The sequence below is a fragment of the Hippoglossus hippoglossus genome, chromosome 18 (assembly GCF_009819705.1).
Source record: "Hippoglossus hippoglossus isolate fHipHip1 chromosome 18, fHipHip1.pri, whole genome shotgun sequence".
In the NCBI taxonomy this organism is placed as follows: domain Eukaryota; kingdom Metazoa; phylum Chordata; class Actinopteri; order Pleuronectiformes; family Pleuronectidae; genus Hippoglossus; species Hippoglossus hippoglossus.
The window spans coordinates 8,646,793-8,659,715 of NC_047168.1; the positions used below are offsets into that span (position 1 = coordinate 8,646,793).

General features: G+C 44.0%; 1 protein-coding gene across 43 annotated transcripts in view; it reads right to left on the reverse strand.

Annotated features, from left to right (window-relative positions):
- The window catches only part of LOC117751967 (receptor-type tyrosine-protein phosphatase delta), a 209,584-nt gene that overhangs the window by 24,649 nt on the left and 172,012 nt on the right, over positions 1-12,923 (reverse strand). For 10 of the 43 annotated variants that reach the window (XM_034569049.1, XM_034569046.1, XM_034569039.1 and 7 more), the window contains 11 exons: positions 11,152-11,457; positions 10,062-10,255; positions 9,635-9,661; positions 9,143-9,260; positions 8,199-8,786; positions 7,633-7,733; positions 7,263-7,519; positions 6,251-6,344; positions 4,373-4,582; positions 3,244-3,404; positions 936-947 (listed from right to left, as the gene is read on the reverse strand). In XM_034569049.1, the coding sequence (XP_034424940.1) occupies positions 936-947; positions 3,244-3,404; positions 4,373-4,582; positions 6,251-6,344; positions 7,263-7,519; positions 7,633-7,733; positions 8,199-8,786; positions 9,143-9,260; positions 9,635-9,661; positions 10,062-10,255; positions 11,152-11,457 (2,068 nt within the window). The remainder of the gene's footprint in view (positions 1-935; positions 948-3,243; positions 3,405-4,372; positions 4,583-6,250; positions 6,345-7,262; positions 7,520-7,632; positions 7,734-8,198; positions 8,787-9,142; positions 9,261-9,634; positions 9,662-10,061; positions 10,256-11,151; positions 11,458-12,923) is intronic. The other 33 variants (XM_034569081.1, XM_034569066.1, XM_034569078.1 and 30 more) reach the window with 9 other exon arrangements.

The following is a 12,923-nucleotide window of genomic DNA, read 5'->3' on the forward strand; positions in this document are numbered from 1 at the left end:
AAATTGTCATTCTTTTTGGTATTTTTCTTTCCTGCTTGGCGCACAAAACTCTGTATAACCGCAAAGCGTGCCTTGTGGTCTCACTGGATGATGAAGGCAGATGTATAATTAGGAAGGTGAAAGGACTACATCCTTACATCTTACAGCTACGGGGGGTTGGACTAAATGGCGTCATTACTCCTCTGTATAACACAATCCACTATAGTAGCTATTAACTACTACCTTTGTGAAGCCTGCATTGTTCACTTCTCATTGTAGGTGTCACACAGGATAACGATTCAACCCTGCAGTAATTCTGAAGCTGTAGTTATAGTTATTATTGCATTATAATGTAAATATTATAATGTAAACGGCGCCCGTTTTATTATAAAAAAAAATAACTTTACAGGAACCTAATTCACTAAAGTGCTATTGTACTTGTATTATATTGTTGAGTATTCTTGTTATTTTTCAGTATTTGTCTACATTATTTTTGTATCTCTGATAGTTTGTCTCTCCTCCACTTATTTCCGTGCACAGCTTTGTCACCTCATAAATAAACTGCTGGATGCCTCAAGTGTCAATTTCATAAAATGTGAAAATTCCTAGGAATCAATACAGCGCTGGTAGTTGTACTAGTAATTGCAGCATATAAATAATATACGCGTTAGATGAATTCAAAGTTTATTAGTAGGAAAAGTCAACCCGTTTGAACTTTCTATAAATGCCTGCTGACAGCTGCCGTCGAAACAATGTCGCTTTGCCAATCGTGAGCAGCGCGTTTGAACATATGTTCATTTTGAATGAGCACATAGCCCCGATTTCACAAATGACCTCAACTCCAGTGGACGACCAATTTCCATATGTTTTAGATATGATATGTACAAGTCTAGGAATAAAGGAAAAAGGGGGGTTTTAAAAAGGGATTAGTTTTCCTGCTTCTTTCTCACTCTTACCTGTCTGGTTTGCTGCTCCGTTGGTCAGCAAGGAAAGAAATATCGACACAACATTAGGTGGTAAGACCTTAAGCTTTAATGGAGAAATTCCAGAAAACTTTCTTTAGGGTAAGTGAAGAGAAAAAACAAAACGATACCAATCATATCTCAGCTTTGCTTTGTGTACAAGATTAGCGACGCTTCACTTCTCGAGATTATACTCAATTATGCAGCCTTGGGGGCTCTTTGTTTCAAACACTACAGTTTCCCAGGTGCATCCAAGATTTGTACATTGTATCTCCGCTATTTCAAGCAGTTTCAGCTGATTGCGTCTTGTTCAAGCATAAAAGTCATCTCTTGACTTCTAATTGCTGCGTCGGCCTTTTCCTGCAAATAAGCCTCCTGCGTTCTGCATTTATTAAAAATCAAGAATTACGCATATTTAGGATTTATGCATGTGGTATAAGTATGACATCCTAACTTTAAATGAATCTGTAAATATATAAGGAATTAAAATGTATGTTGCCATTCATTTACCTTTATTTTTTAGTCTGTTTACTAAATTATCTTGATTTATATTTCTCCCTGATGAAGTTGACCCTTTTTTTTTATCCCCCCGTCTTATCCCAGAGCTCAAATTCACATGCTAGTTGCCCTTTGTTTAGCACACGAGGAGCTTTCTGCCACATAAAAATTGATCTTGACAAGAGAAACGTCTCCTACTTATGCACTCCATGTTCCCTAACGTGGAGGTGGCGCGGGCTCGGTAATCGATGTGTAAATCCACCGGACACAAATGGAAACACTGAAACCTTCACAAACAATCTTTGCTCAGTTTTCATCCACCTTTTTTTTTTTTTCACTATTCAAACCAAAACTTGATATGAATGGATCCCAAGGACAATGAGGTGAAAGAAAGGAGAATAAAGCACTTTGCATAAACCTCTCACATTATCCTGATGTCATAGATAATGTGACATATAGATAATTTCTTTTCAGCTGACTCTACATTTACTAATCTTCCCCTTCCTAAAATTACTTCTTGAGAACTACTGTGAAATTCTGCTTAGGACCGGACATTTAACTGCAGGAACTTTGCAGAACATGTAAAAAAAAAAAATGGAGAAAAGACATCATAGCAAAGGATGGGAACTAAATCTGTGTGTAAAACAGTTGCATGTGTGTGTCCTGGCAAAACAGGAGGGCAGCATAAGGTCAGTGTCGGAATCTGGAGCCGAGCCCCCTTGTGGGACGGGCGGTCTTAAAAAAAAAAGGGCGAGAGGTTGGGGTTGGCTGGGATGCCGGCCCAGGCCCCCGGGGGCCCGCTCCAGAGCTGCACACACATGCAACGACATGCAGCAGATAGTCTCCGCTGTCCCCCTCCTACGCTTGAGTGATGAGCAGTGACAGCTCGAGGTCTGGCTACCACAAGGGGGTTTCAGAAGCACACACAGAAAAAGGCTGCTTTGATTCAGTGTGAAAGTGCACAAGTGTTTTCTCCGGTTTAACATGTGTTTTGTGTGCGCGCGTGTGTTAGTGCAAGTGGGTTCGATGGATGTGTCTGATTAACTTTCAGTCAGCGCACGTGTCCGCGTGAAGGACTGTGGGCGTCTGCATTTGATGGCTTGACAGTTTGGGTTGCTGTGTGCCTGGATTTGCTCATCGGAGATTTAGTGTTTGCGCTACCGTGAGCGAGGGTCACGGATAGTCTGGGGATCGATGCGCCTCAGGCTTTAAGTTGAAATCGTGCATTTAGTGTCTGCATTCAAACGTGCACTTTGACGTTTGAAACCTCGTGTTGGTTTCAGGAACTAACAACTAAACTAAAATATTAAAGGTTATGTGGCTCTTCATGACGTAAATTCTAAATGCATGTACAGTAATAATGTATAAAAAAAACCTTCCCCGTGGCATGAATATGTCATCGCTCATCATGGTTCGATTCCTGTGCATTTCTTAGGTTGCATTCATACTAAAATTATCTCTGCCCACAGAAGCATTTTGGCTCCGTATCGGGTTTAACCCCGTCCACGCCCACGCCTGGAAACCGGTGTAAATAAAATTGACTTAATAATAGCTCGTAGACCCAATCAGCAAGAGGTTGTGCGTCTCTACTTCATCGTTTCAAAACATCTCTTTCTTCCCGTCAAAAACTAAAATGGCGCCTGCTGCGTTTCCCAGCTCTAAAACTCTGGAGTAGTGTGGACGCCAAGCGCGTGGACGCAGGGTTGATGCGTTTTCAAACGAGAAAGTAGTAGTATGAATGTAGCCTTAGACGAAGTGGGGAAATAAAAAAACTTTAGTCTGGACTTTACTGTCACGTCCTTACCTCTTGTAGAGGAGGATGGCGATGACGATGCATATGATGAAGACGACCGCCAGCACAGGGCCCACCACCCAGATGAGGCCCTCCTCCTCATCGATGATTGGCTGGGGGTCCGTGTCGGCCGAAACAACCGGGTCAGAGTACGGGCTGGTGGCATACATGATCTGAGGCAGGGGAAAGAAGGTCTTTTGAAATGTGCATCAGGTAGTTTCATTTCAACCAAATGATGCCACTTTTACGTATTAGATATTATGCTACACCTTTAAAGCTATTTCTACATGGTACCTTTGACATAGACATCAAAAAAATGATCTTAAACTTAACATCCAGAGGTGAATGCTACAGTAGATTGCTTCCTATTTGTGATATTCAAAGCATTACTAAAGACTACTGAGAATCACAAGAGCAAAACAAGACTCTGACAAAGACAGCATGACCAACATTACAAATTAAAAGCCAATTCCCCGTTTTTCGGTGTGTAATTTCTGCTGAGCTGCAATCACAATTATCTACAATATCTCGCCTGTGCAGGAGCCATGATTGGACCTATTCACATTCTAAGGGCAGATAAAAAAAAAAAGGTCTTGTGGGAAGAAAATAAATGCTTCAGTGGGCAAATTAGAGATTTCCCTCCGTCCATCATTATTGTTTTGGCTCTGCCTGAACTCGGGGGCTGGTGGGAGAGTGTGTGAGGCGGCACTACAGACCCGGCAGCTCATCAAATCCATCATCTCACCTGCAGCCGCCTAATCATGCAGCTCTCAGGTCTTCGGTCCAGACAGATACATGCACACATACACACTAGCTGCGGCGGTGGAGATAAGGCGCGCCGCACGTAGGACGCAATTAAAGAGGAGCTCCGTTATCACTGTCTTCTCGCACTCGGCCGAGGTCTTCAGGGGTTTCTCTCCCCGAAGCAGGAAGGGTCAGCGGTCTGCTTTAAGTTTCTGAGTCAAAGTCTCACAAGGGCTGAGAGTAACACATCTGACCAGAAGTAATCTCCGACCCTCCATAGGGGTGTGGTGAATTTAACCCTTCATGCTCATTAGCATCCGCAGACAAAGAACACATCACTATGGAGGTATAAGTCACATGGGTAAAAATGCGCGCGCGAGAGAGAGAGCAGACTTACGTTTTCCGACATTTCCAGGACAGCGAGCACAAAGAAGATGTACTCCTGACCATTCTGGAGTTGCTTGTTCTCAAAGTCCCCGTAGGTCTTGCCGTCTCCCAGGGTGAAGTCTTTAGGCAGGTCTTTGAAGTAGGCAGCGATATAGGCTTTGGGTTCAGCCTGCCGCTGGAACCGGAGGCCTCTGCTCGTTCGGTTTATCTCCTTCAGCAGCTACAGCGGCGGAGAGGGAGAGCAGACGGGGCTGATAAAACACACACAGACGCGTTTCGGCGCACACATGGCACAAACCAAATCTGTCTATCTTCCCTGACTGCTAAGCTGAAAATGCTGATGCAAAAAGCGCAACATTACAGAAAAGATCAATGACTTATTTCATCTGTTTTTGGACTACAAAAGATTGCGAGATTAAAAGATTGCGTGGCTTTCCAGCATATAAAACAGTTGAGGATTATCCAGCAGCTTCAAACAGTGCAAAAGACTAAATTCATTTAAAACCTACGCAGCTCATTTAGTTTTCCCGTCTCGATACCATCGGAAATATATTTTGCTGAAACTTCTAGACAAATAGAATGTGCGGTTAATTTTTTTGGGGACGGTGTACATCTGCTTCAAACTATATTTTTCCACTTATATAACAAATCATATCTTAAAAATTAAGTTAAGGGCAGGAATCACCCAAAACACACAATAACAATAATGGTACTAATAATGTTAGTATCAGGCTAAAGGTAACATAGTTAGTGTGTCCTTCTTACAAGTGTGTATCATCTGACTTTAACGTTCAAGTGCAGAGTGTGGATCATAATTATTCTCATCAAGCCTGCTAGTTGTTAGGGCATCTGATTCCCTGTCTCTGCACGAATGAGTGTGTGTGTGTGTGTGTGCATGTGCCCGCTGTGCGCGCCTGTCATTCACACTGAAGTGTGTGCGTTCTCATGTGTGCTCTGTTTGGGCTGCTGGGCTGTTGGTGCGGCCCCCGATAATGTCTTCAATCATCTCTCCTGTCAACGCCGCTAAATCTAGCTGCCCTTGGGAAAAGTTGTGAAAAGGTGAGTGCCAATATTGACAAACAAATAAATTCTGACAGAGGGGCGACTTTTGGGCAATCGGTCAAGGCTACAGACAACGGGGCCTTGCAGGCACGGGCTGTGAACTCAATGGCAGATGAGACATGGCGTGTTTTGTTTCAGCCTCCTGGACATGTCATAAAGTGTGATGTTTGTCCAATACAGCTAAATATTTTTAAATATTTTGATTTAGAAATCTGGCCCGAAGAGTAACGTGAATGGGGAAAAGCTTTCTAGAGGTTTCGAGAGATCACTGCACTACCGATAAAAAGTTTTTTTTTTTTCCTCAAACCTTCTTCTCGCACATTTAATCGTGCACGCGATTGCACAGGCGCTTCGGAAAAAATTGTCTCAAACTGGTTTAACACAAAAGTTGTCAAGTGTTTTGTGCACACGCGGTAGCCCGGCTCTGCGTGGAATGAGAAGAGACGTGAAGGCCTGATGCAGCTCTTCAGGTAATTACCACAGACACAAAGAGGAGGAGGGGGAGGAGGGGGAGGAGGTGGGCACGGGGGGGTTGAGTTTGCAGTGCACTCGATGGCTACTTCATGTTCTCATTTCCATATGAACAGTGTTCTCTGCAGCTATTTGTGTCAATCAGCGAGACTCATCTCCCGTTCCCTCTTAACGGCCTCAACCCGATTTCTTTTCTGGTTTTTCCGAGAAGAGATGGGTGATATGGGAACACTGGTGCGCTGTTAAGAAGCTGGGTTTCAACAACCGGATTAATTGAAAGTAATGGAATTCTACTTTTACTTTTTCTTTCCTAATAACCCTGACCCATCATATCCAGCTCATGCTTTAAACCCACCTCCTCCAGATTCATCTCATCAGGGTTGTCCCAGGGCTTGAAGAACTTCCCCGTGCGCTGTTTTTTCAGAGGCACCACCACGATGAAATATCCCCTGCAAAATAAACAGACAGGGTATTAACATTCAAGGCAAGATGGAATGTCTCTGCCACTTTCCAGGAGACAAACGCTATATAAAAGAGAGAAAAGTCTTTGTTTACCAGAACCATAAACGTAATCGTGCTATTACCATGTCATGTGGCTCTTTATCCCCCGATTAGGACTATTTTTTCTTCTGTTTTAACAGCTAGGCAACACGGTTACACCTCACTGAGGCCCCCTGTGGGTTAATTAGGAGACTCTCTGTGTATGCAGACGAGATACAGAATTAGAGGGATTTTCATCCCTTCATCTGGGTGGCAAGAGAGATAACGGCCTCTGCCAGAGTCGGGCTTCCTGGTTGGGCACTGCACTGGCAGGCGTTGGCCAGGAAGGCAGTGTGGCAGGCTAATGGGAAACTAATTAGCTTAAGCTCTGGCATGGGAGACACTGGGCCAAATGCATCCAGCAAGATCAGAAAAAACCCCAAGATGGGTTTGAAGCGTCGGTCTACAATCGGAAACACTCCTTGGCCTTTTGACAGCCCTGGGCTCTGTGGAAAGGCTATAAGAGACTTTATAGGGCTTAGAGGAATGTGCTTAAATGAGTTGCTCTGCTTCAGAGTGTAATGACTGAGGTGAAGTGGATATTACACTGAATCGTAGGGATGAATATAAATGACTCTGTTTTGGACAAGGTCAGCTATCAAGCTAACTTGTTTATTTCCATCCCCCGATGCATCGGTAAGAAATAATAGTCGGTAATGTGGCAAATGGTAAAGAAATGGAGGGGGTTCCATTGCACTGCAGGGATTTGTTTACATGCCAAATCATAATATGCAAGATTACTGTTGCTGCTTACTTGCAATACTGTTTACAGTGCAACATTTAGGAAGCCATGTAAAACCCCCTTTACTCCGATCGTCCGCACTCACCTCACTCTCTCAGATGTCTGCACCGATGGCAGCTCCACAGTCATCATACCGTCCGAGTTGGTCTTGCCGATCAGGTACGGCTTGGTGCGCAGGATGTCCGGGGCCGTCATGGTGGACACGCGGTGCTGCAGGCCCCCGGCGCTGTTGCCGCGGTTGGTCAGGAGGAAGGAGTACTGCGTCTCGGGTTGAAGACCCGTGATCAGCTTTTGCGACAGCTTGCCGTCCACCTCCACGCTCTGGCCGTTGTCGTAGAGAATCTGAATGGGAATGAGTTGATGTTTCATGGTGAGATTGAAGTCTCAGTAGTGGATGTTAGCTGAATCATTTGTGAAAAAGCATGTTAGCATATATTTATCCAAGCGGTTCTCACAGTGAAAGGCTGAGCCGGGTTGTAGGTGTCTGGGATTTCCCAGGTCAGCCACACTGACGTCTTCATGGCAGCTTTCACGTGGAAGTTTTTTGCAAACACTGCTAAAAGAAAGGGGGAGCATGTGATTTAGACACAAAACAATCCTTTTTTTTTTTTTTTTTTATCAGATTCCACCAATGGTCCCACACCAGTGCTTACCTGAGAAAGTCTCTCTGAAAACCAGGCTGCAATCATTGCTACACTGAACTCAACACTCTCCTCTTACCTTCTTACAAACTCCAACTCTTATGTTAATGACTGAGCTGTGCTTGACTGACGAGACACGAAGAGACATACATACTTACTCGATGTGAGTTTAAAAAAGAAAAATCATGATTAGATTGTGGAGTCTAAGGGTATGGAATTTTGTTAATATGAAGTTCCCTGATTGATTCCAAACTCTCTCAACTTCTGCCATTTGAGCCTTTTGTGTGGGAAGCTGCTGTGGTTGGAAAAGGGGCTGCGCAGGGAAAGGTTGACTTTAAAGAGGAAAAGGACTTTTAAAATGTTCATGGGCTGCGTCCTACCTTGATCCAAAGGCTGTGTCCTGAATTGGACACTTGGGCTATAGGAACCAGAGCCCTTGCTGGTGAAGGCACACATTTTAATATCATAAGTGGTATCTGCCTTAAGGCCATCCAGGATGACTGTTGATTCCGGGGCGGTGATGAACAGCTCTGAGGGACTGCGCGGGCTGTTGATGTCCTTATACTGCAGAGCGTATTTCACGATTTGGCCGTTTTGCTCCGCCAGCAAAACAGGATGCCAGCTAACCTGAATAGTGGAGGTGGTGGCACCTTCGGCCGTGATGCTCTGAGGGTAGCCGCTCGGGACATCCTCGTTTGTGGTGACCTCTTTGACTGTCTCTTCGCCAAAGCCCACCTTGTTGCGCGCAGAAAGGCGGAAAGTGTACGAGGCTCCCTTGTGGATCTCTTTGGTCGTGTAGTGGTTCTCGCGCTCGGGGAACTCAATGACGGTCAGCGGATCCACGTCTTTGCGACCGAAACGGAGGCGGTAGCCTTGGAGGGGCCCGTGGGTTAATGCTGGGGGATGCCACTGGAGGAGAGCCGTGCCCATGTTGGTGGTGCTGACCATTAGCCGAGGTTTTTCAGGAACTAATAGAGAAAGGGAAAGCTTGTTAGAGATACTCTGTTTTGGATGAATTACTGCTGAATGCAATAGCTGAGCTCTTTATTTCTCTCTCTCGCTACATTTTCCATTACTGTAAATGTGCCATCAGCATCGCTGTGTCACACCAGTGGGTTCGAGTTATTGCACTAAATGAGACAGCAATTAGCTGTTTCACACTTTTCACACTCGGTGACAGGAAAATGTGCCTGGTGCTCTTATTTTCCCCCTCATTAGATGAAGCTTCACTGCTTTACAAGGTAGAAAATGCACTGTTTGATAAACATATAGTATATTGACAGAGAAGCGCAGGAGATTCATCAGCAGCGACGGGATCCGTTACCTGCGCCAGTGGTCGTGATCAGTTTGGGCTTGCTGCGTGCACCGTCACCCTTTGTGGTGTAGGCTGCCACGGTGACTGAGTACGTGGTCTCAGCCTGCAGCTCGGCGATGATCATTTCCTGTGAAGATGCAGGACTTCAGTTGCCGGACACACACTCGCTGATTTTACAGATGTTAGCAAGCAGGGAGGTAGTAGTGGACTGTGGTGTCAGCGGAATCATCACAAAGGACACAGCAGACTATGTTCTCTCAGCACATACTGATTTGTGAGGGATGAATAACTTGAGTTCTCTGTGCAACATTAACTTAATCATGAAGAATTCAACTCTTTAAAGCCAGCGTTTGCCGTTTGGTCAGTTCTATTTTAATTCCAACTGCTAGGCCGAGCTATTGTTAAATAAAAACAAATCAGGCCACACACTCCTGTTGTGAAAAGAGACACATGCCATTCATGCAGAGGACAACAAGGATTCTTTCAGGTTTAGCTACTCACATGTTCAGTTGAATCATCATATTCCCACTGATAATGATATCAGAGTGTGGAGAGAAAAGAGACAAGAAATAAGGGCAGGTAGACACTAATCACTGGTGAGAAAATACACGCACACAGTTCGTCTGCTACCACCAAACACATGTGTTGGCTTATACACAATTATAGAAAAGTAGCAATAACTCTATGTAGATACATATGCATTAGATTTCTGCTTCAAGTGTTTTTAGTGACAAAACAGTTGAATAGTCGCTATTTTATTCAGTTCATTTATAGATATGACATTGTGGAGATTAGCTTATTTCCCATTTCAAATGACAGTGTGTGTTGTGGTGCATGTAAAGGTTGAGAGAGAGAGAGAGAGAGAGAGCGAGAGAAGGAGAGATTGTGTCTGAGAAAAAGCACAGGCTGGCTGAGGAGGGTGTTTTACCTGGGCATCATCAATCAGGATGTCCTTGATGACTGGCTGTCCTGTGGGCTCCCCATTAACCATCCTGACATAGTGCACCTGGTACCCTCGGATCTGACCGTGCTGCTTGGTGGGCATCGGTGAGCGCCAGATCACTTTAATTGACGAGGAGTTGACAGCCTCCACCTCAACTTTACGAGGTGGCCCGCTAGGAACTGGAGGAACACCATGGGATAGAAGAAAAAAGGTCAAAATTATAGAGAACCCCTTCATCTCTCCCTTTTTTTCCTTAAAATCTTGGCCAAAGTCGTGGCGCAAAACGCTGCAGTGGCGGGGGAAAAAAAATCACAAAAGTGCAGCGAACTGCAACAAGCACTGCATGACATCAATATTTCAACAATGGTAAGGGGGGGAAAAACCAACAGCAAAAACAGGTCTGACAACTGACCTAATCTTTACACATTAAAAATGGGTAGAGTGGATTTAAAAAACATGGAATAAAAATGTGTGTTTTGCCAAAATAGAAAAGTGGAGCCAAAGTTGGGGGAGCTTCAAGTGATTTGAAATGCTTGAAGCGCTGCAAGAAATTTTGGCTATGGAGCAAGGTAAAAATAAATAAAAAATGATTACATCACATGAGGGGAGAAAAAGGAAAAATAGATAAAAATGGCCTTTAAAAAAAAAAAATCTTCCACCTTTTTGTCATTCCCACTGTCCAGAAAAAAAATGCTGCCTTTCAAAAAAAAAAAAACTGCAGAGAATACTTCAAAGTTTGAAAAAATGACAGTAGGGACTGGAAGTTGGAGGCCAGCGGTTGAAAATGCCATACCATGTGTTGAAATTGAGCAGCTTTGGGGCAGAAAAAGGCCAAAAAAGTATTAAAAAAGTGCTTTTGCAAAGTGAGTCTCAGTTTTTTTTTGAGGGGGTGGTTCAAAAAAGCGCAGAGTCCAAAAACAGGGGGGCAACAAGTATCAAGTGGCGAAAGTCAGAAGCAGGTAGAGAAGGGTAGAAAAGAGGGAGTTGTAGATATAGGCGAAGGTTGTTAGTATTTGGCAGGGTAGGTTAAGAGGGTTTGCAGTTGGGGGGGGCTTTGTTTTGAGCGAACACATACCATCCTCCTCTGTGCGGACCAGCTGTGGCAGACTCTCCGGCCCCGCTCCCACATCCGTGTGCGCAACGACCGTCACGCGGTACTCTGTCCATTTTTCCAAGTTTTCCAAAAGGTACTGGGAGCTTTCCGCCGGGATGCTGGGGATCTGACGTGAAGGCGTGTCCTCCCCTTCCGTCTCGGCGTAGTGGACACTGTATTGTGTTATGATCCCGTTTTGTAATTCCACTGGGGGCGGCCGCCAACTTACCAGGACCCTGGTGGAGCTGGGGCTGTGGCACTGGACGTCCTGAGGTGGGCCCGAGGGTTCTGGATGGCGGGTTGGGGTTTTTGCAGCAGGTTTTTTTTTTTTGTTTGTTTGTTAGATTGGTCGGAAAGTTCATAGAGTTGGATATTTGGTTTAAAGGAGTTTCAGGGTTTTGGTTTTCGATCAGGGTGATGATGGTAGAATCGACCAAACAAAGGAAAAAAAGAAAAGGGAAATAAAATGACACCAAATGAGGAAAAATGCACAAGGGACTCATGGAGAAATGAAAATACTTGAAATCAATGACACATCACAAAGACAAAAAAGGTAAACACAAAAGTGTAAACACCGATGATGAATGGAGGGTGTCGGTTTGGAAAATGGACAGCTTTACCATTTATAACCTACCTTGGTGATGACTAAACAATATATAAAAGCAGAAGGAAACAAAAAATAAAATACCCTAATATATTATTTCTCAGTTTGGTTCTTTCTCAATGAAAACCTACAGATTTCTAGGTACTTTTTTTAAAGATAAACCATTCCAAAAATAAATGTAGTAATAACTGAGACAAATTTGGCAAGCAGTTTACCATCAATCCAAAAACATAAAGGTTGATGCTTTAACTTGTCTGAAATAGTAAAAATGTTGTTTTTGTCACCAACCTTTCCGAAGCCTGTTGGTTTGTGGTAAAAGCCTGATTGTACAACAGAGAACTTCCCAAGGAGACACGACTGGTTCATTAGAGTCTGATAACATTGGCATGCACTTTTTTTTGTAATTAAGTCCATCATTTACCTGCGAACAAACATCTGGGCAGAACTTCATCGCTTTGATTAATACCCACCTGATCTCTGCCCTTGTCTTTCCGGAGACCTGAGATCTATGTTTAGATTTGCGAAAGTCAACTGTAGCGGACTGTTTTTGAGGGTGTTTATCTGACACTGAGCAAAACTGCAGTGAATTTAGTTCAATTTTGTCAGGAACAGATTTTAATTCCAACCTGTTTCATAAATCTGAGGTCTCCCTAACTACAGTCAATACTTCAATTGAGCTTTCTATGATAGAATTACTCCGCAGCGTTATTTATTCCAATTTGAATTGAGTGTGAACATCGGTAAAGAAAACGGGAAAAAAATCCCCTTGACCTCTGGAGAAGTGGTTTTTTGGCAGCATAGCTACATAGAAAGCTCAGTCTCTCTTTTTTTGGTGCAAAAATGCAAAGTCAAGAGACAAGGCTTCCTAAAGGCCGCCGCCTGTGTGGGTAATGCAGATGTGGGCATTCATATAAATAATTCAAGACTTTATCCATTCATTTGAGCCTGCGCTGTTTTTGCACAACAAAGGGGAGCGGAGGGGGGGGGGGGGCACTCTTTATATAACCTTGTCTCCGGACTTCACAGGAAAGCCTGGGTACACTGTCCATGCAGCCTTTTCAAGGTGAACACTGCACGGTCAGCTGGACTCCATGACACTTATTTACTGTTTCAAATCTTTACACCTTTCGGCTATTTTCAAATGCATTAC